The sequence below is a fragment of the Penicillium waksmanii genome (assembly GCF_028829765.1).
Source record: "Penicillium waksmanii strain IBT 27052 chromosome Unknown utg000008l:1.0-5622682.0:1.0-5626561.0, whole genome shotgun sequence".
Lineage (NCBI taxonomy): Eukaryota > Fungi > Ascomycota > Eurotiomycetes > Eurotiales > Aspergillaceae > Penicillium > Penicillium waksmanii.
The window spans coordinates 706442-727789 of record NW_026643254.1 but is presented as its reverse complement, the minus strand read 5'-3'; the positions used below and the strand labels follow the sequence as shown (position 1 = coordinate 727789).

The window sequence follows — 21348 nt, the reverse complement described above, 5'->3', positions numbered from 1 at the left end:
CAAGGACATAGAATCGGTCTCAATCCTCACATCAGGCGAGGACACCTTTATCTCTGTATCTGCCATGGTTATCGTAACTTCTGGTGTGGAATCCACTTGAACAGGGAGACGAGGGGAAAAAGAAAAGAAAACGAAAACAAAAACAACGATACCCCAGACTCTTAAGCTGATTTATAGGCAAATCCCCTTTAAGTTATCCATATATCGATATCTACCTAAACCCTAGTATATTTGAGATCCTACAAATACTTAGGATTCTTAAGCTCCTAAAGAATCAGTTTATATACCAACTGTCCAATCTGATCTCTACTATCCAATTTCCTTGCCTAGTCACAGGTCTCTAGTCTGACAACTTAGTAACCATTACGCAGACAAGGTTAGCGAAAAATGAAAAATAAAATATATGTATAAAATCATGCGAATATAAATGTGAAAATTATTCGCATTCCTTATCCCTTTCGGAACTCTAGGCAACAGCAAACAGGTTCAGAGGGCTCAACCCTTTCGTCATCCGAGTATTGGGCATCTTCATTTCAAGCCCAACCTTTTTTTCCAAGCTGGTATCATATTTAAGATTGAATGTCTCTGAGCTTTAGAGACAAATTCGATCATTTGTTTCCATCAACATCTACTGAAGATTCCACGAGATTAACATGGCCACCAAACGATGGAGGACGAGACGCTTTCAATATTGCTCCTAGTTGGGTTTCCGACGGAATATGTCAGACGACGCAAGCATTAATCCACTCTCGATATCAAAAGATCCTGCGAAGCAAAGATGTTTTACATTTTGGATGACTGAGTGGAAGAGGAGACTTCGCAGAGTGGCAGGGAGCTCAATAGGACCGGTGTAGGAGGATCCCAGACGGCCGTTGTCGGATTCCAGAAGGTCAAACACCGGCCAAAGCAGATGCTCCCCCCCCGATTGCCATCATGCTTCCTTTCATCCGGTGTAACCAGCTGCTTCCTTGGCAAGGTTGGAGATGGCTGCCGAAGATCTGGCTGCACGCTGTTGAGACAGCACGCCAGAAATCCGGTGCGGCAAGGCCATCAATGATGGACGTGATCTGGGGAGATTGAGGACCATCAGTGTGACTCTCCATTGAGGCTCGAGGTCCGTCCAGAGTCTGACTGATGATCAAGCCCGCAACGAGGTCCACGGGAGAGATGTAGATCCACGAGTTGGGGTCCTCTTCATTGTTGTACACACCACAAGCCAGAGCGGAGCCCACCACACGCCAGAGATAGTCGCCCACATTGGCCATCCCGATGTCCGTAGATCCAATTATCCAGCCTGGCCGAACGATGTTCACATGAAGATTTTTGCAGGATGAATTTCGATGGAACTCTTTGATAGCCAGTTCGGACATAAACTTACTTTGGCTGTATCCATCGGAGGTGGACAAAACCTTGGCCACACTACGATCGTCATCCTTGACTGGACAGCTGGGCAGGAGAGCCGAGACATATGTGAATGCCACGGGATATGCCAGCTGCGTCAGGGCACGTAACAGGTTGACCGTGCTTTCTGTGTTGACTGACTGAAGTTTGTGGTAATCTTGGCCCCAATGAACCCAGGCGCCGTTGTGAATCACACTGTCAAATCCTCCCTCCGAATTTCCACGGCCGCACAGTATCTTCCACCGACTTTCAGACAACCCCAAACAAGGCTTGGACAGACATCCTTTCCATGCCCGAATCTGATTTCGGTAGGACTCTCTCCACCAGCCTGCGACATGAGCGCTTTGAACGACACGCCGCATCGCCACCGTGTCTGACTCGGCGCGAACAAGGACCGTGACCGACTGTACCCGGGGATCTTCAAGCAGGGCCTTCAAGATATGCGTCCCAAGAAAGCCGGTGCCACCTGTTAACAGAACGTGCCCAGTTCGAGCATTTTTCTCATCTGGACCTACAACGAGACCATTGGAATCCTGCAATTTCCGTGACTGTACACAAATGCTACGTATTTTCTCTCGTAGAATTTGGTACTCTGCCCAAAGGTCCATTGTCACTGACGGCCCGGGCCTCAGGGCTTGCATGGCAGGTGGCATCGAGATCATGAGAGCCACGTCGCGAATGGTTAAGCCGGCTCGAAAGAGTGGTGCCACGGACAGCCGAACGTCGAAACGGCTGGAAATCGCCACGGAGATAGCCATCATGTCGATAGAGTCCAGGCCAGTGCGAGACAGTGTAACATTCTTCCCCACCACGCGGCTTCTGTCCACTTTCAACCGCGAATGAAGAACGTCAGCCACCACTTCAGACACCGCCCACGCGGTGGTCTCCGTAGCTGCCAACGGGGCATCTCTCGCCTGGGCACCAGTACATCCGAGAGACAAGAGCATCTCGGGGGATAGCAATTCAGCCGCGGCTCGAACCTTTCGTCGATCGGCTTTGCCGGAAATCGTGAGCGGCATTTGGCGCGTGAGAAACCACAGAGAGGGAATCATCACCGCCGGCACGGTGGCCGAGAGCTCCTGTTCAGCTTGGGAGACTGTGTGCGCAAATCGGGAATTTGGGGGGACAAACAAGGACCCATTTCTAGATTCAACCTGGGAAGTGGAAGTGCTGAACATTTCTTTGTTTGACGTTTCAACCACTGCCACGAGCATAGGATGACCGTCTCCATCATTTGCGCCTGCACTCGGTTTGATTATGTCCGCCATGAGCGTAGTGAACTGGGATCCGAGAGTTTCCGTCAAATGGTGTTCGACATCCATTAGATTGAGGCGTTGTCCGCGCAGCTTTACTTGATGATCTTTCCGGCCGAGGAAGAGGCAGGTCCCATTGGGATTGAGCCGCACCAGGTCGCCTGTCTTGTACAACCTCTCCACAGAAGATGAATCCATGTTGCTGGACCATTCGGTTTGATCCAAGAATACAGAACTGGACTTTTCCGGCTCGTTCAGATAGCCGCGCCCAACGATGCGCCCCTGGAGGACTAATTCTCCAATTGCCCCGATAGGCATCAACCGATTGTGGTCGTGCTGGTCCACCACCCATATCGAACATCCCATTCCCCTCCCAATATTGCGAGGGTCAACAGATTTGCCGTGTATGGTTTGAACGGTTGCTCCGGTGCAACATTCAGACGGCCCATAACCGCACAACAACGTGACTGCGGTGGCCCATACTGCGACCTGGGAGGGTTGTAACGTCTCTCCGACGGCGACCACAGTCTTCACGCTGGGAACGTCAGAAGGTGCAATGAGCCGAAGCATAGAAGGAGTAAGGCAAATCCATTCGGCTCGGTATTGCCGAATTGCTGGACCAATTCCCCCAGCCAGCTCTTCGGCAGATGGAATGCAGACACAGCCGCCGGTACACAGCGTCGTGAATATCTCGACCGCAAAGGAGTCGAATGCATATGAAGACAATTGCAAGACACGACTACCGGCTCCAATATGGAGTTTTTCACGCTGCGCAACTAGGGCAGAGCAGTAAGATCCATGTTCAATTTCCACGCCCTTGGGGTTTCCGGTCGAGCCGGAGGTGAAAACCACATAGAGCAGGTCGCCATGGTGCGAGGAGTCTACATCATTGTCCACAGGCGGTGGCTGAATGCAATCCCCTCGCACTGCCTGATCGGAGACCAGCAGAAGTTGAGGGGCAAAGCTCTCGCAGTATTCCGTACATGCAGCGGACGTTACAATCCATTGTGCCGCTACTGCGTTACATATGCTTCGGTTTCGATCGTAGGCTGCATTGTGATCCAGTAGGACAAACGCAGCTCCGGTTTTTATGACGGCGAAAATGGCGATGACCAGCCACTTGGAGCGCTCCAGACAAATAGGAACAATAGCCCCTGCCCCAATGCCCATGGCACGCAGTCCGATCGCACCTGTCTCAGACAACTGCTGTAATTCTTCGTATGTGAAAGATCCATCCCAGGCGCAAACCCCCTGCTCTTTTGGGCGAATCTGGCATTGGATTTTGACGAGGCCATGGATCGTGTACTCGACGCGGCTGGGCCCAGGTAGTTCCCACTCGCATAGTTGCACCTGATCCGCTAAGCATAATCGATCCAGTTGGTCAATGCGAATAGACGTTGCCTCGTGCAATTGAGACAGGATATGGCTGAACTGACGAAGAATACGCTCCCCTTGAGCCCGGGGAACGATTTCATCGTCAAGTAGGAGCTCCAACTCCCAACTCTGGTCCGTCATGCCAGGGGTACATAGCAGAATAACCGAATACCCCGGAATAAACCCGTCTGCCCCCAGTCGCTCTTCGACAGATTCAAAGACCGCTGATTCCAGTGGAGCCTTTGACGGTTGGATCACGACCAGGGTTTGGAACATACACGCTGTAGATGCATCATGACTGGTACGGGAAATGGAGGGCAATCCCGCATGCTGCCATTCAAGGGTTGACTGCATGTTTGCATGTGTCATTTGAAGCGCCTGGTCAACGCGCATAGATCGATCAATCGTGTGACGGAAAGGGATGGTGGCCATCGTCGGCCCCATAATGTCATCTATTCCCGTCAACGAGGACAGTCTTCCGTTGCTGATGGTCCCGTACACCACATCAGGAGACTGAGTGTAGAATGAGATAAGGATAGCCCATGCCAAATGGACTTTGATTGCTGGGGTCACTTGAGGGCTAGTAAGTACTGACAGATCACTTTCTCCCTTCCCTGGTTGGGAGTTCTGCAGGAGAGAGTGATGGTAGGCTAATCTGGTGCGGAGTTGGGGGGGGCTGATTGTTGGCGAGGGTCTCAGGAAAGACAGCTGAGTTGAGATCGCGAAAGTAGGAACGCCAGAAATCCTGTTCGCGGGCAAGATCTCGGTCTTGAAGGAAGGAAACGAATCCCGAGAACGGGCGCAGAGGCAGTGATTCACCACGGTATGCGGCTTCAACATCTTGTAACATCATTTCCCACGACCAACCGTCGTATACTGCATGGTGAATAGTGATAACGAGCTGTGCCTTTGGCATGGAACCGTACTTTTCCTCTGCTCTGGACTCCGTGTCCGGGTCTGTGAAACCAACGAGGAATAGAGGAGCTCCGGCACCCATCTTCATGGAAACTTCACTTGCCAAATAGTGTTCCTGAGAAGTGTAGTATTGCACCAAGAGCTCAGAGTAGACCGTGACGACCTGGTAGTTCCCGATGGATGTTTGAATGATGCGGGTTCGCAGTATGTCGCTGGATCGAACCACGCTGTTCCATGCCTTCACCAACCGGCGCCGGTCGACCTCGGGAGATAGCGTTAGCATGAATTGATCGACGTAAGCCCCGGAGCCACCGGAGGTGGCAGAGAAAAGACCCTCCTGAATAGATGTACATGGGTAGATGTCCTGAATGGACTCCTCCCCAATGCCGCATTGCTCTCGGGCCATTTTCAAAATCTTGGTACGATCATCTCCATTTTCCGGGAGCATAGAATAATATGGGATCGCAGTAGACTTATCCGGAGAAGTTGCTGCTTCCCACATTTGAATTCTTCCCGCCAAGTCCCTTAATTTCAGATCGTGTTGCAAGAGATCCAAGGTGTTTAGAGACTTTCCAGCCTTTCGCGCGTGACTAACTAGTCTCACCGCGGCCAATGAATCTCCCCCCCAAATGCACAAAGGTACTGTCCATATCTAAATCTGTCACATCTAGTCCCAATGTCTCTTGGACCAGAGACGCCACTTGATGCTCGGCTGCGGACAGCGCAGTTCGCTTGGGTCTCCCATTCACCCTGGACTTAAGGAGTTTGGTAAACTCGGAATTTTTTAGCCCGGTGAGAATGCTGGCGAGCTGTTTTTTATTGACTTTTCCAGTAGCTGTCTTGGGTAGAAGTGGGAGCTCAACCATAATGGCAGGGATCATGTACCGCGGCAGAAGGCGCCTCATTTCATCTCGAATCGCATCCTCTCTACTGTAACGCTTCATCTCTCCATGCGCACCAATTTTGCACAACGATTTCACTCTCAGTTTATTGGCGGTTGTCCTCTCCGCGAAGAACGCGACGACTTTCTCTTGCCGGTGGGCGCCCGGCAACATCAGAACATCCACCGAGATATCCATGTTCGTCTCCAATTGTCGCAGGGTGAATTCGATGTTTTCGATATCTATCCGTTGACCATTGATTTTTCGCACGTTGTCCCTTCGGCCTATATATCGCATCGAGCCGTCCGGATTGTATTGAACCAGGTCGCTGGTTCTGAAGAAGGCACCGCGAAGTGGAATGTCAAAGGTAGACCTCCAGCTGGGAGCTGAAACAAAGACTTGTTCGGTTTTCTCTGGCTCGTTCAAGTATCCGTGAGCAACTATCGGTCCTTCCACGAGAAGTTCGCCTATTCCTCCAATTGGGGTCAGGATGTTCATGTTATGGGGGCTCACAATCCACCCAATACACCCAACAGGCCGGCCTATTGTTCCATCCACCCAGCATCGTGGGTTCATTCGAGTTGCCACACAGATACTCACTTCGGCTGGCCCAAAGCCGTTGTACAACCTATCACCCCATGTTTGGACCAGGTCATTACCCACCGCTTCGCCCCCAACAACAATAGTTTCCATCGTCGGAAGGTCCGAGGGAGTGAAGTTTCTGAGAATTGTGGGTGTGATAAACGCCCATGTCGGTTGGTATTTTGAGATGAAAGACGGGAGGCTATGCAATCTTTCCTCCTCTGATGGGGTATATACTGTCCCTCCTCGCACCAGTGCATGGAAGATCTCATAGATGGCCATATCAAATGCATATGACGAGAACTGGAGGGTCTTTGGTGGACCATCAATGCCCGTGGCATGCCCGTGGTGGTGCATCGTCGTGCTGATAGCTCGGTGGCTTAAAAGAACGCCCTTGGGTTGACCCGTACTTCCAGACGTGAACAGAACGCAGGCAATGTCTTCTTCATTGCCTTTCGGGGGCTGCCAGCTCGTTGATGGCTGGGGCAATGATTTCAACGTTTTCTCTGAAATAATCAGGCCATCAACATCTTTCAACCGCGTCAATCGGTCGTATTCGGTCTCCGATGTCAGCACCACCGCGGACCCGGTCTGTTCTATCACTTTGGCAATATAGGGAGTTGGATGGCTCACACATATCGATGTGCTTGCCGCGCCCGCTTTCAAGACGGCCAATATGCTGACGATAGCCCAGAGCGACTTTTCAAATAAGATGGGGACAATTGCTCCCCTGCCGATACCGCGCTCGACCAGAGTCGCAGCGAGAATATAAGAGAGCTCATCCAATTTTGCATATGTTAAGCATCCCTCAGTGCTGATAGCCGCGTTCTGGGTGGGTAATTCACGTGCTTTTGCTTGGAAGGACTCATGCAGCAGACATTGCGATCTCAAAATATCTTTCGAGTTCCAATTCATCAGAACGGCCTTGTCTTGGCCGCTGATCACGTCGATATCTCCGAGGGATTGGGTTCCATCTTGCTGCATGAGTTGTTTTAAAATGCTTTGGTATTGATCTAAAAACCGCCGTGCCTGTTCATCAATACATTTCATAGCGTCATAGTACATATGGGCGTCTATGAGTGTATCCGCTTGCAGCCAGCACATCAATTGTAGGGCTTCATGCGAACGGAGTCGGAAGTCGGCACGTTCCTTCGGTGGACGATCGTGGCAGTTCATAATTTTCAGCGTGACACGGGAGGCTATTTCGTCGTTCTCCCCTGTCTGGGCTTCTGACTCAACGGGGAGACTGGGCCATCTGAGAAATTCCGCCGTCTCCTTCACGGCTGAATCTATTGAAGATGCTGGCCGTACTTTGAATGGGATATGCCGAACGCAATCTTTGTTCCCATGAACCGAGAGAAGGAAAGATTCAGATATGTTGTATTCTTTGAGGAGGATAGCCCATGCCAGAACCAAGAACGAAGTTGTTTGTTTCGAGTGCTCTCCTCCATGGACATCTAGCACAGACTGAATGTGTCGAACGTCGCCGTAGTCCTGTCTTCCCTGGCCGGTCAAGTCCTTTGATTGCGGAAATAAGCAATCTCCCGAGACTTGCAGTCCGTTTCCTGCTTGGTTCTTCGCGATTAGCCCCGAGGAGGGGTCGATGACACCCTCAGGATCTTGTTGTATCCCGACCATTCTCAAATGCGGGGGCCAAAAAAGGATAATTCAGAGTTTGCTTGCAACGGAGATGTGAAAACTAGAATTTATTGATCTTCAAGCTATTGATAACACTGAACAGCTTTAGGTTTAAACATGGCTTCCCTAAAATCGTCATGAAGACCAGCTATTCGCCAAGCGTCTTTGCAATATACTACGGTACTGCACTATTGGAATGATAGCGGTCCCTTACAGTGCAGTCCCTTACAGTGCAATCCCTTACAAATTCTTCAAGTGGCCCTTGCCGTGCAAAAACGGCCATTTATGCTCTGCTAATCATCAGCATGAAAAGAGAAGACCAATGCTGATATCGTACCATGCGATGAAAAGTGATGCAGAAGTTGTACAGACGACCCTCTATCTAATCGTAGATCATGTAGCTCTGGATCATGCATGGTCACGCAAGGGATCACTTACCTGATCTACGCGCTACATCAACAAGGCAATTGACTGGGTCATAATAGGGGCAAACGGCCCCCTGAACAAAGTTTTCGGGCCAATTAATACCCACAATATCATATATACCCTCTTTAGCAAGTTTTAAGCAAACCCATAACTCCGTATCTTGTTTTTTGAGTCGAATATATTTCTAGATATTGGTGCATGACATAGTCTTGGGTAATGTATGCATTCATGGCAACATATCTCTTTAATTCATTGCATTCATCTACTGGTTCTTTCAGAGATATTTATCAATTACATTTCAAGAAATACCGAGTAAACCCTAAAGGGATGATTAGAATGCTAGGCTAAATTAATTTCCACTGTATATTTAAGAATTATAAAAAGCCACAACAATCATCTTTTTGAATGAGAGGCCCATACCGGAAAAAAATTTTCCAAGTGGATCGAGCACCCAATGGCCCAGCATTGAGTGCGGTGTGGCAGTAGAGGTAATCAAGAGTTTCTTCAGATCCTTTCAGCTGCGCCATTAAGTCCAGCGTGGATACTTCCCGCCAGATCAGGATCTAATATCCGCCACAGACAAGGGGCACGGAACATGGCGTTCGATTTCGTGCTGAAGATGGCCATGAGACAGTGGGGGCTCGGAATTCTCGGAACCTCAGGTGACGATTCAATAGGAATGGTTCAGCCTTAGCCGACAGACCGCCGTTTTGCTTTTTGATACCGCGACTAGCATGTATAACGACGCATGTAAGCATGTGGATACCATACTTGTCCCGAACTCGATGCGCTAGCGGATATTGTCTCCACAACTACCCCTTACCATGGATCGTCAAAGTCTTGGCTTACCCATATTTTGATGATGGCCCTAATGAATGCAATGCATCACCTCTAGAGGGATCACATACAAATACCACCGCAGGTGCGGTATCTGACTGATTCACAGCGCAGACATACTTTGGCGTGGATCACATATTTCGCTTGTGTAACCTTTTCAGCACTCTGCAGAGAATGGCTGAGAGGCTCGCTACTTCATGTGCCTCGTCAGATTGATCTCGCGATTTGGTTTTTTGTTTGCTCGCACCTGTGATATGCATGTCATAGGCTGTGGGGTTTTCCTTTCCGCCCGAAGGAGGAATCCTGGCCCCGACCCGGCTGGATCCCACTTGCTAACATCTGTGGAAGTACAAAAGCACCGGCACTGCACTCAAGACCCGTGACTTACACTGATTGAGAAAAGCCCCATCTGTCTTTGGTTTCTCTGTTGAGGCTACCTTGTCCATTCTTTTTCCTCCAGTAGTTAGGACAATGAAGCAGATCAGAGCAATCGCGGTCATTGGTGCGACAGGTGAGTCGGCTGTTCCCGACATCCGTACCAGATTCTCACACTACATAGGCACCCAGGGAGGTTCTGTCGCCCACTCACTTTTGGATAACAAGGCCTTCGAAGTGCGATGTATTACGAGAAACGCGTCGTTGCCCCGAGCAAAGGCTCTCGCGTCCATCGGGGCTCAAGTGATCCAGGCTGACACCACACAACGCTCAGAGCTGGAGAATGCATTCTCGGGATGCTGGGGTCTCTTTGTAAACTACAGTGTCTATGTAAGCTCGACTGTGACCTATTCGCTCGGTCTCAATGTATTGCCATCGCGCTAACCCCATCTTGTCTCTCACTACCCAGGGTGCCGATATCGAGGAAGCAGAACGTCTGGGGAAAAATATATTCATTGCAGCGGCCGCAGCGGGGATCAAACAGGTTGTCTTCAGTTCCGAGCCTCATCCTGAGCGGCTCACAAATAGAAAAGTCCCTCTCGATTACTTGGATGGTAAGCAATGCTGACTTCTCCTGACCTCCGGTTCACCCTCTACCTTGCTGACCGCGTCCCCTCATCTTTTCTCTCAGTCAAAGCACGAGTTTATGAATGGGTCTATCAGAATCTGATATTCGACAGCTTTACTCCCATCATGCCTGGCTGGTTCATGGAAAATATGCAAGATCCCCTTATGCAAACGCTGCTGGGAGGATTCCCTTGCAACAAGGACAAGGATGGATACTTGACATGCCGCGCACCTTTATGGGGTGGAATTGAAGATGTGCCCTGGGTCAGTATAACTGATGACTTTGGGGACATGGTTCATGGCATATTTCTCGATCCGATTCGATGGAATCACAGGCCGGTTCAAGCGGTGGCCGACCCAATGTCGTTTGGAGAGATGACTCGAATCTTTTCACTTGGTAAGTCACATAAATCAGACGAGACTAAGGGAGCATGAGCTCACCTCACACTTATTAAGTCACGGGACAGAAGGCACGATACACGTCATGTGAATTGTCTGAGGTTAGGTTCGGGGTAACATATGACAACCTGAAGAACTCGGATCACAGCGCCTTGTTTAGATACTCGCAGTTACGGGATGGCGAGTATTATGGCAATGGCCCTACTGAGACCCGAACCTCTAGCCAACTCAAGAAAGCTGCTTTCAAGGCCAAAGGAGGAAAGGGGCGAGAAACTCTTTTGACACTGCGGGAATATCTTGAGCAAGAATTCTCCTGAGTGATTGACTCGTTTGCTGATGTATCGCGCAATTATTGCTAGTCGTACTCCATAGACGGGACACATACAGTAGAATAAACAAATAGAACCCATTATCCCAAGTTCACCATCTCAAAGCCACGCAAAGCATGATTATATACATTGTAATTCAGAAGAATGTTAGGGCCGAATGGAAAGTCTTATCATGATAGATATGCCAGCTCATAACACAATACGAGGAAGCACCGGGCCTAACATATGGCTGTTTAATCGCTTTTGAGGCATACGAACGTCCTTTAGGAAATTGTCAACTCTATTAGAATGTGAACAAATTTAATTGACACACTTTAAGTCGTACGTATTTGATGTGTTTGCTAAGTAGAAGCGTGAATTCTAGGATCTTCGTCCCGAGGCACCCATCATATATATCTTTCATTGTAGGCTGTCGACTGGGAAAGATTTTCAGGTTTTGACAACAACTTCAAGCAGTGACGCCCGACGGCCACCATTGTTAACAGGTGATGCCCAAAGTTTTACCAGCTGCAAGTCGGCCGAATGCAACAGTGCTTGCCATCCTGACTCGGATCGCTCTGGGGCGGAAAAGAGAGTCATCATAGCCCAGTCATCGCGAGCCTGTTCCGGTGACAGATCGAGAGGGTTATCGGAGAGAACCCAGTCGTAGATGAGCAGAAGAGAATCTGGACCCATGGCTATACGGATATTGTGCAGGATCTGAAGAGCTTTATCATCAGGCCAATTGTGCAGTACCTTGCCCAAAAAGTAAACATGGGCGTTCTCGACCGGCTGTTTATCGAAAAAGCTATGCTCCATGCGTTTCATGAGACGTTTTGCTCCGGCTTCCCAGTCAGCGTCATGGCTGTTCACATAATTTGGGCCATCTTGGACAATGAATTGACAGGGGAGGTGAGAAAATCGACTCATTACTGCCTTAGCCTCGTGACCATGACCTCCTCCCACGTCGACGAACGTCAAAGCCTTTATGTCTTTCTGAGATCTCTCATAGAGTTCCTGGAACTTTGTCTCAATTGGAAACCACATAGCCCACTCCGCGGGAGTGCCTTCGCCCGCAGTAGCCTCCATGAAACGGTTAAATGCTCCCTGCAGCTGAGGCTGGGACTGGAGCCAGTCGAAAAAGGACAGTGACGTCCCAAACGTGTGCTGGAAAACGCCACAATTGAAATTTGCTGGGTTATTATACCCGCCGTTTTCGAAGAACGCGATAGTATTTGCCGACATTTTGAGTGCCAGATCCCTAAAATACAGTGAGATATTCGTGACACAGAAAACCAAAGCAAACTAAGATATATCTGACTTACACTGTCAATAGAATACCATCACGAACCATCCCACCGTCCGCGAGAGACTTGCTGTATTGGTTTAATTTGTACATTCCCTCTTCGGTGGCGTGGAGAAGGCCCAGGCTAGCCAATGCCCTCAGTGTGCGTGCTAGATCTCACTTCAGTCATCATTCGCATCCAACGATCGGGAAAAGCTAGAATCGCCCAGACTTACAGGCCAACGCATAATCGCAGCCGCTCCAACCGACGACCTCGCTAGGCCCAAAGATAGATTGAGGTTGGTCAAAAACTCGCAATTGGATGCCCATTCTGGCAATAATCAAGTCTTGGATCTATTCACGTTAGAATGAGATGAGAGGTACTTCGTCATCCAGACTACAGTGGTCGATACAGAAAGAGAACGCACCTGGAAAGCCTGGTTTAAGAGCCTGTCGGTGGGGCTCTCCAAGTCTTTGGCCAGCGAGGCGCAGGCTTGACGAAGCTGGGCGACATCTTTGTTCTCAGCATTACTAGGGTCCATGATAATCTCCCTAGTCTCATTGATCGAGGCAATTAGGTGTGGAAGCAGCATAGCTATGGGAATGACCAGCAACCGGGTCCGAGAATGAGTTCAAGATTGAACTAATGCGAGAACAAAGTTTGGAATTGGGAAAGTACATTGGGGTTAGGAGCCCTCATTTAAACTACACTTCCAGGTCAGTAATATAGATAAAACTCCAATTAGATTTATGCAAGCCGTGCTTGCCGCGTTGTATTTCGCTTAGAAGGATAAATCAATATATGTCGTTGTCTTAGAGTCTTTTACTGAATGGGCCTAAAATATTTTGTGTACTGAATTGTACTGAAGCGTACTGAAACAAAAGCATAGTGAGATGTCCGAGGCCATGATTTACACGCCTATTTCTACTTAAATATACTCCCTACTCGCCTCCATTGTGGTATGAATTTTACACAATACGCTTTTAATGGCCAGTGGTAATAATTCCACCTATCCACATCTACACCGATTGACCGTGTGTATTCGACCAGGGTAGATATGCACTATTTGAAGAGAAATGTAAGTATTGTTTACGTCGTAAATAGAAACTGAATTGTTAATGAAATTTTGGTTTCCATTGGCCCTAAAAGTACTATGTAACGAGTGTTGATGTGTACTGTACGGATCATGGAACATATGTGGGGAGTTGCTTCAAAACAATGCCAGGGGGAGACATCGTGCATATGCATCTGCAGGAAAAAAGTTGATGTAGCACTCTGCAAGAAATCGGAGTGGATGCCAAAGTTTTGTGTACTTCGACCCGCCCCGTGAACTTGCTTCTTCAGGACCCAGTGGTAGCGCTGGGTTACATGCGTAGATAATTACGCAAGGGTGCTAAACGGCGGTGACAAGGAATGTAAACATGATCTAATTCGTGGTAGAAGGTCGACAACTGCAGTTGACAGATCCACCATACACGGAGTCCTACACCGTATATTTGATCAGTATTCCACTTTCCTCTCTCACGAAAAGTGTGCGCAGGTACCGACATATCACGAGAATGCTGAATGGTGTCTTGGACCTAGTTGGAAGTTATGATGCTTTTCCTACCGCTGTCGCAGTTGGTTTTACAGTAAGCTCACGCTTGAACCACTATATCGATTTTCAACATACTAAAACAACGCCCCTTAGACAGCTATAGGGTTGTCATGTGTTTTGTTGTTGCTTGACACATATTTTCATCCCCTAGCGAGCTACCCGGGGCCGAAGGTTGCATGCTTCACTCGGCTCTGGTATGTATTTCATCTAATTCGAGGTACATTGCTTGAAGAGCTCCTGAAAGCACATGAAAAATACGGATATGTGGTTCGTGTTGCGCCAGATGAGCTGTCGTATATCTGCCCAGAAGCATGGAATGACATATATGAAAGCAAAGTTCAGCCGGAGATGACTAGGGACCCTCGATTCTTTCAGGATGCCGGTGGGCAAGGACAATCATTACTGACTGTCACTCATGATCACCATCGTACGATGCGCAAGAAACTGGCACATGGGTTCTCAACCAAGTCTCTTCGGGATATGGAATCCCTCCGATTATCCTATGCAGATCTCTTCATACAACGACTTTCTGAAAACGCTGAGGATGATGGAAGTGTGTTGGATCTCGTCAAATGGTACACAGTACGTTTGATGGCCTTTGGAACTGACGGGGAAGTTTTACTTTCAAGCATTGATGACTGACAATTTTCAGTTCTTCTCCTATGACATTCAGAGTGATTTGGCGTTCGGGAAGAGCTTGGATTGTCTCAAGACGTCAAGCTTTCACCAATGGGTCCAGTTGTTAAAGGAATTTGACAAAGTCGACCCCATCTTCAGAGCGGTAGCATACTTTCCGTGGGCGGCGAGATTCATGAATTATCTGACACCGCGATATTTGCTGGAAATGAACGTCAAGCTCACAGCAATATCGGCTGAAAAGGCCAAGGATCGAATGACAAGACCGGCCGGACGGTCAGACTTCCTGGAGCACGTCATTCAAACTACAGATGGCATGAGTGAGGCTGATATTTGTGCGAATGCCGTGGCTCTGATAGGAGCTGGGAGTGACACAACAGCGACTTTGCTTAGCGGCACGACCTATTTCCTGCTTCAACACCCTGAATTCCTAACCAAACTATCCCTGCAACTCCGTCAAAGCTTTCAGTCTGAGAGTGAGATAGACCAGGCCTCCGTGGACAGCAATGAGCTTCTTCTGGCCTGTGTCATGGAGACGCTACGTGTATATCCCCCGGCTGCCGTAGGATTTACTCGAGTGGTACCCAAACCGGGCGCAACAATAGCTGGGAGGTTTGTACCTGAAGGGGTGAGTCAAACCAATTGCACCTTGATGCATCTCACACGACATATTGCTAATAAAGCGGTTTCTCGTTAGACCACAGTTTGTATACCGCAATATGTAGCCAATCATTCAGCAATGAACTTTTCAAGGCCTGATGAGTTCTGTCCCACACGGTGGCTTGAATCAAAGGACTTTGAGCATGACCAGAAAAGTGTCTTTCGACCATTCGCCTGCGGTCCGTATAGATGTCTTGGAGAGAAGTACCATGAACCCCGTTCCAGCTACTATATTTCAATGCTAATTTTCCACAGATTGGCACTTTCTAATGTCTCTCTCATTCTGGCGAGGGTGTTGTGGAGATTTGACCTTTTATTAGAGCCTGACTGTGAGGACTGGGAACGACAAGCTGTGAATATCACTTATATTAAAAAGCCCCTCCGTGTTTCTATCAGAAAGCGGGCCGATTTAACAAAATAGCTCAGTTGTCATTCATCGGTCGGGCCTCATTTTTCTTTTGTTGGTACACATGGTGCTGAGGTCGATGAGATGGATATCCAAAATTTGACGCCGACCCCAGGGTTATCCTTCCTTAATCGTGCGCATGGAGCCATGTAATGATAAATTTGCCTAAATCAGCTTTCTTGCTTTCTTAGACACATTAGCAAACATGTCGTAACGCACGGTGCAGCTTATTGCTATCTAACTGGGAGGTTTCCTGACTCCTACATATTACACTTTCTCAAGAACGATCAATGTAGAGCACAATGTCTGGGGGGGAAAGATAAGCAGCAAATAGCAGCACAATCTGTTATAAATATCGAAGAGCCCAAGAAAAAGAAGGGAGGAGGAGGAGGAGGAGGAGGAGGAGGAGGAGGGAGGAGAGAGCTAGCTAGAGTCTTGGAGACGTTTATAATCACCCGATCTCCAACAGAAAGCTATTCCTGGACAAATTGAGACAGACGGTAAACCAAGATAAAGTGAGAGAAACAAAGAGCCAACCAAACTGAATGCAAACTTATGGCCCGATTTTGAGGCTAGCAGAACTAAAAGACACAATCTCAAGAAAGTTGATTGATGGATGAAGTGTAGTATCCGAGGGAGCTGAATATTTGTTTGAACCAGGCAAGTTTGAACACTGATTCAAAGGCATCGATAGCACGCATTTTTTCTATCATGTCTGACTCTCAACAGTTCAAACAGGGCCAGCCGATTTCTACTATACAGGTAGGGGGCCGGAGGTTCCAGGGGTACTTTCACGGTGGACTTGCCTTCCTCCTCCACGATTCCGTATCGGCCATCGCTTGGAATATTGGCCGGCACATACATGCTATTCGTGGCCACGGCGTCGGCGGCCTTGCTAAACTCTTCGTATGTGGACGTCTGGCAGTCGTGATCAAAGATCCACATTGCACGGGCTATCAGCGTAGGTAATTTGTCCTGCTGTTTGGCATCCCAGTCTGCCCCATGCAGAGACTCTAACATTTTCGCACTTCCCTCCCCGATGAAGCTAATCCGTTTGTATCTATATGGTCATTAGTGAATTATGCCTTCCGCGGACGTCACGAGAAGAATGGGACAATGGTCCGCTTACCTTAGCTTTTCCATCACCGAAAGAGCGAGTGGAATTCGATCCTTGCCGGCTAATTCTAGACATATCGCAACCACCGCACCGTCTTCAATACTCTGACTGGCACCCTGACCCGAGGTGGGAATGAAAGCATGTGCGGCGTCCCCGATGACCATCATTCGACCCTTTTCTGACACCCATCTCAATAGAGGATCAACCGCCATGACCAGATGATCATAACACGTCATATTCGGTGTGTTTTTGATCACTGCCGCGACTTTGTCTCTTGCGGGCCAATTTTCAATCAAGGCCAACGCCTTCGTCACATCAGATGGCTGAAGCCATGATTTCGACACACCGTCAGAGCTCTACGGAGAACGAGAAAGATTCCCTAGTCAGTGTCCTGAATGATTGCTGTACAGGAATTAATACGTACACGATGCAAACAGCCCCAGTACACGTCTTTGCCGTGTCTGCCAGTGCCCATGATGACTGCAATATCCTTACCAATGAAGTGGTTCAACTGATCAGCCTTTTCTGTGCCTTCTAGGATCCACTGCGCATCGGGGTGATCGTTCAAAACCTCAGCAGGATAGCCCGCGCGATATGTGGCAGCGCCACTCTTGGTGAGTGGTCTGGTGTCCCCGGTGATAATCGGACGCGCTTTGCTGTGAATACCATCACTGGCAATGACACAATCTGCCGAGAGCCGTTCGCCATCTGCTATGACGCCCGCCTGGCGATCGTCTTCCCAGTAGCTAGATACTGATACTCCGAATCGAAGATCGATGCCCAGACTTTTTCCGTACTCGTACAGAGTGCAAACTGTCGTCGACCGGTTCAGTACCAGACCTTCGCCTTCTCTATAACCGTTCATATCCTTTCGAAGCTTGACATTGGCTGCTTCATCCCAGACAGTAATGTTATCAACGTCGCAACGGACAGAGTCGAGGTATCTAGAAACGGATCCGCCGTCCCACTTCTGGATTACGATGGCCCCGTTGCTGGAGATGCTGAAGATATCGCCTGCTTTTTGTCAGATCTTTGTCCCTGCATTTTCTCGGAAGCTAAATTGACCTACCCAGATGTGTTGGTTTCGGGGTTTTCTCCAAACCGATAACCCTGTGACCTTTGCGGTAACATTCAATCGCAGCGGTCAATCCGGCAAGACCCAGCCCCACGATTATTACCTTGATACCGGATGAATTAGGCGGTGCAGTGCCATTTGGGCCGGAATGGGTGACAGTCATGATAACAGGTCACACGTCACTAATCTCTCTGACACAACTTGCAGAGGTGGGTGTGTCTGGGTTATTATGGGCTTTGGCCTTGGTTTGCGGTCAGTAGAGCCACTTAAGCTTGAATTGCTGGGAGAGATCCGGTCGATGCTGAAGAGGGCAGATCCGACTAAAATATTCAGCTTATGATCGGCATTCGTTAGTGATCCGACCATCTTGTCTAGGCATCACAGAATCCACTCGGCTGCAGTGTCCGTACTATCTATCTATCTGCTGGCACTCGTATTAGTCCACATTCCTCACCGCTATTCTTAAGAACACATATATCATTCCTTGGCATCTGACTAGAGTCCCTGCGTCATTCTGCAAGTTGTATTTGGTCCACGATAAAGGGATGATAAATCCAGATGGTCACGAAGCAAGGATGTAGCAAAGGTTGAATGCACCACAATGTTTAGTACCAGGCATTATTTGATGTACCAGGAGGAACTCGGACATAATAAATGCGGAAGACTATGAAGTTGAGTCCTGGAACCATCGGAAAGATGTTGAGGCGGTTTGCGCATTATAATATCTGAGTGGAACCATGGGAATAAACAAAAGATAGCCTAACTGCTCGATATTGCAGGCAAACGTCCAGATGAGCCTGCTATTATTAGCAGGCCGGATCTACAGCGTAGCCTAAATGGATTGACTTCCTCAGCATCCAGATATTTACACTGTGATGAAATGGACCCCATGATACACTCCCGGAGATCGAAGACTGATGACTCTCTAGGGTGAACTACTATTTAACCAATTTGCCCCCGGTGCGTGGATGTCAGCCGTACTATTCACTCCCAGCGATCCTTGATCACCTTTATTTTGAAGCTAGATGTAGCGCGGGCAACAATGCGGTCGGCCCATTGGATCCCTTCTTGGGACTGGTCGTTGTCCACCAATTGAAGTTCGAAATGACTGAATATAAAGGCGAGAACGGTGTATAGCTCCATGTAAGCGACGCTTCATGCCCAACCACTATTAGCATTATTCTTCTCGGATGTACTGCTGAATCAGATCGCTCTTCAACATACCTCATCCCAATACAACGACGCGAACCCTTTCCAAAAGGGACGCTGTACCTTTCGAGCTGCTCTCCCCCACGTATCCAACGATCAGGGTCGAATTTATGTGGCTCAGGAAAGATGGACGGATCCATATGAACGACAGGATGGCTGGTGGAAACGCTGGTCTGAACAAATTTTGTTAGTGAGAATATCCGAGCCCAACTGATCAGGGCTACGGTGGTCATAGTAGACTTCGTATAGGCTTACACCTCCAGGTAGAAAGAATGACCCAACTTGAACTCCGTCCTTCGGCACCACACGGGGCAGATAGCCAGGCACCGGGTCGGCCATCCTCATTGTTTCTCGGATCACTGCTCCCTAGACAGATAATATAAGCGACGTTGTCCAGAAATAGCGGAACAGAGTCTCGGAAAGTTTCATACCAGATACGGCAGATTTTGAATCGCCTTTGGATCGAAGTCATCACGTATCGTCACCTTGGCTTCATCTAGTTCCGATTGGACCTTGACCAAAACAGATGGCGAGCTCAGAATGTTAAAGGTAGCCCAGGATAGAGTGTAAGCAGTTGTGTGAATTCCTGCAGTCATGAAGTTGAATGCACCATCGAACACCTGCGCCACGTTTTGTATGGTGTCTTTGCGACTGTCAATTTCCAAATACAGATCGAAATATGACTTCCTGGCAGGGGGATTGCCAGTTTTCTTTCTGTGTTGTGCCTCCTCCAGCCGGTCCTCACAGAACTGCGCAGTCAATATCAGCATTGCCCCTCCGAGGATTAATTCCGACCTTGGGAATTAGGCTCACCTTTTTGAACCTAATAATTTCCGGGCTTAGCTTATGACCTATAGAAGAAGGGAGAGCTTTCATGACTGTTTTTAAGCCAGGAAACTCCATCACTGCTCAAGTTAGATTGGGTAATCTTGAAAGGAACTAGATAAATGGGCAGGGTGGACGGAGCAATTGATTGACATACTGAGCCAGGTAATAGACCCCAGATTGTCGACCTCGTTCAACAGAGGGTGGCCCTCATCGCCGGATTCGATGAAGTTGTAGCTATCCGCGAACATTAGCTCACACACTACATCGCCCTTTAGTCCGGAGTTAGCATCACTCATATTTCATATTAAACCTAGGTGCCTGTGTCTTACGATGAGCTCGCTGTAAATATTTTGGATGTTGACTGATTTGTCTTTCACAGCTGCCTTCTGGAGATAACCGGCTGTTTTGATCAAGGTCTCCAGGAGTCGAGGTTTCAAAGCAACCGTTGTTTGAGCGGAGAATAGCGAGCTCAAGTAAGAACGATGCTTTCGGTGCTCTGCTGGATCTATAAGAGAGGCCAATGCCCCGTCGGCGCCCAAGGAACTATAGAACTCGGGTTCTTTGTAATAAGGGGCTCCTGTACGAAATACACTGTTGCGTGGGTGTCAGTATTCAGCTACTAATAAATGGATAGATGATTCGTACGTCTCATAAAATTTCACATCATTGACATGAACTCGGTTGGGCGACACTCGAATTACGGGTGATTCTGTGATCTCATGTCAGGTTTTATGTTGTGACCTGGGACAATGACAGGGAAGTCAAGTAATATTACCGTATTTGCTATGCATTTCAGCGAAGCGTTTGCTGTATGTGCCATCTTGAATATAATTGTAATAGAACCCATAAAGGGTGCTGATAGAAGCGAGCCTCGGGCCTGGCACGGAAGCGAGTGGATGAAGGTATAGACGGCTGAATGCCTTCCACGATTGTGAAGCCAGATACACGGTGATCAGGGCATAGAGAATCTCGTTCCAGTGGACAAGTAACAAATATGTCCACTTCGTTCCCTCCTGTAGCGGCATGGTAGTAGATCCGTCAGCCATGATAGGTTTCACAGCCACTTAAGTCACCTTCACAGTGATCAAGAAAAAATTCGAAAATTGGACCGATATCCTATATACCATTACTCAAGAGTTAAAGACATCGACCATATGCATTCCGCGTGAATTAGAGAGGCGGTGGAACAACATCAATTTACTAGTTTGCTACCTTTGCACTCATGGGATGTCGAATTTTTACCTGTAAGGGGTATGCGGATTTATTCCTGCAACCCAATCTGCTACGGTACGGTCCGCGTATTCAGTGGAAGTGTTATGCATACCCGGCCGGTAAAATTCCGCTACATACAATTTTTATCTTGCTTTTTACAAAAGGACATCGTAGCTCTGCAGTGGCAGATTTACAATGTAGGTGCTCCTTGCATCAACCTTGGACGTGCCGGGTGCGCTGAAGTGGAGCAGCATTCCAGAATCATAACATGGGATAGCATGTGCCCCTTGCCTTCACGAACCAGCC

The 21348-nt window shown here is 48.5% G+C and overlaps 6 protein-coding genes across 6 annotated transcripts; 2 read left to right on the top strand and 4 right to left on the bottom strand.

Annotated features, from left to right (window-relative positions):
- Positions 1–890: 890 nt before the first annotated feature.
- On the bottom strand, positions 891–8044 carry N7481_008627 (Male sterility NAD-binding; the record flags this gene model as incomplete). Its single annotated transcript, XM_057267846.1, has 3 exons — positions 891–4655; positions 4735–5537; positions 5587–8044. The coding sequence occupies 3 exons, from the start codon at positions 8042–8044 to the stop codon at positions 891–893; spliced, it is 7026 nt and encodes a 2341-aa protein (XP_057118523.1).
- Positions 8045–9778: 1734 nt separating this feature from the next.
- On the top strand, positions 9779–11025 carry N7481_008626 (NmrA/HSCARG family protein; the record flags this gene model as incomplete). The annotated part of the gene is made up of 5 exons (XM_057267845.1): positions 9779–9818; positions 9867–10072; positions 10152–10296; positions 10374–10706; positions 10766–11025. The coding sequence occupies 5 exons, from the start codon at positions 9779–9781 to the stop codon at positions 11023–11025; spliced, it is 984 nt and encodes a 327-aa protein (XP_057118522.1).
- A 441-nt stretch (positions 11026–11466) lies between these two features.
- Positions 11467–12843, bottom strand: N7481_008625 (Winged helix-turn-helix transcription repressor DNA-binding; the record flags this gene model as incomplete). The annotated part of the gene is made up of 4 exons (XM_057267844.1): positions 11467–12277; positions 12342–12471; positions 12538–12655; positions 12730–12843. 4 exons carry the CDS (start codon positions 12841–12843, stop codon positions 11467–11469), a joined length of 1173 nt encoding a protein of 390 aa, XP_057118521.1.
- A 1018-nt stretch (positions 12844–13861) lies between these two features.
- N7481_008624 (Cytochrome P450) lies at positions 13862–15294 on the top strand (the record flags this gene model as incomplete). Its single annotated transcript, XM_057267843.1, has 5 exons — positions 13862–13933; positions 14051–14093; positions 14117–14481; positions 14552–15163; positions 15289–15294. The coding sequence occupies 5 exons, from the start codon at positions 13862–13864 to the stop codon at positions 15292–15294; spliced, it is 1098 nt and encodes a 365-aa protein (XP_057118520.1).
- Positions 15295–16279: 985 nt separating this feature from the next.
- N7481_008623 (FAD-dependent oxidoreductase) lies at positions 16280–17956 on the bottom strand (the record flags this gene model as incomplete). The annotated part of the gene is made up of 4 exons (XM_057267842.1): positions 16280–16661; positions 16731–17074; positions 17143–17732; positions 17788–17956. 4 exons carry the CDS (start codon positions 17954–17956, stop codon positions 16280–16282), a joined length of 1485 nt encoding a protein of 494 aa, XP_057118519.1.
- An 821-nt stretch (positions 17957–18777) lies between these two features.
- On the bottom strand, positions 18778–20876 carry N7481_008622 (cytochrome P450; the record flags this gene model as incomplete). The annotated part of the gene is made up of 9 exons (XM_057267841.1): positions 18778–18946; positions 19018–19175; positions 19258–19368; positions 19434–19751; positions 19816–19907; positions 19985–20099; positions 20160–20421; positions 20476–20539; positions 20606–20876. 9 exons carry the CDS (start codon positions 20874–20876, stop codon positions 18778–18780), a joined length of 1560 nt encoding a protein of 519 aa, XP_057118518.1.
- Between the last annotated feature and the right edge of the window lie 472 nt (positions 20877–21348).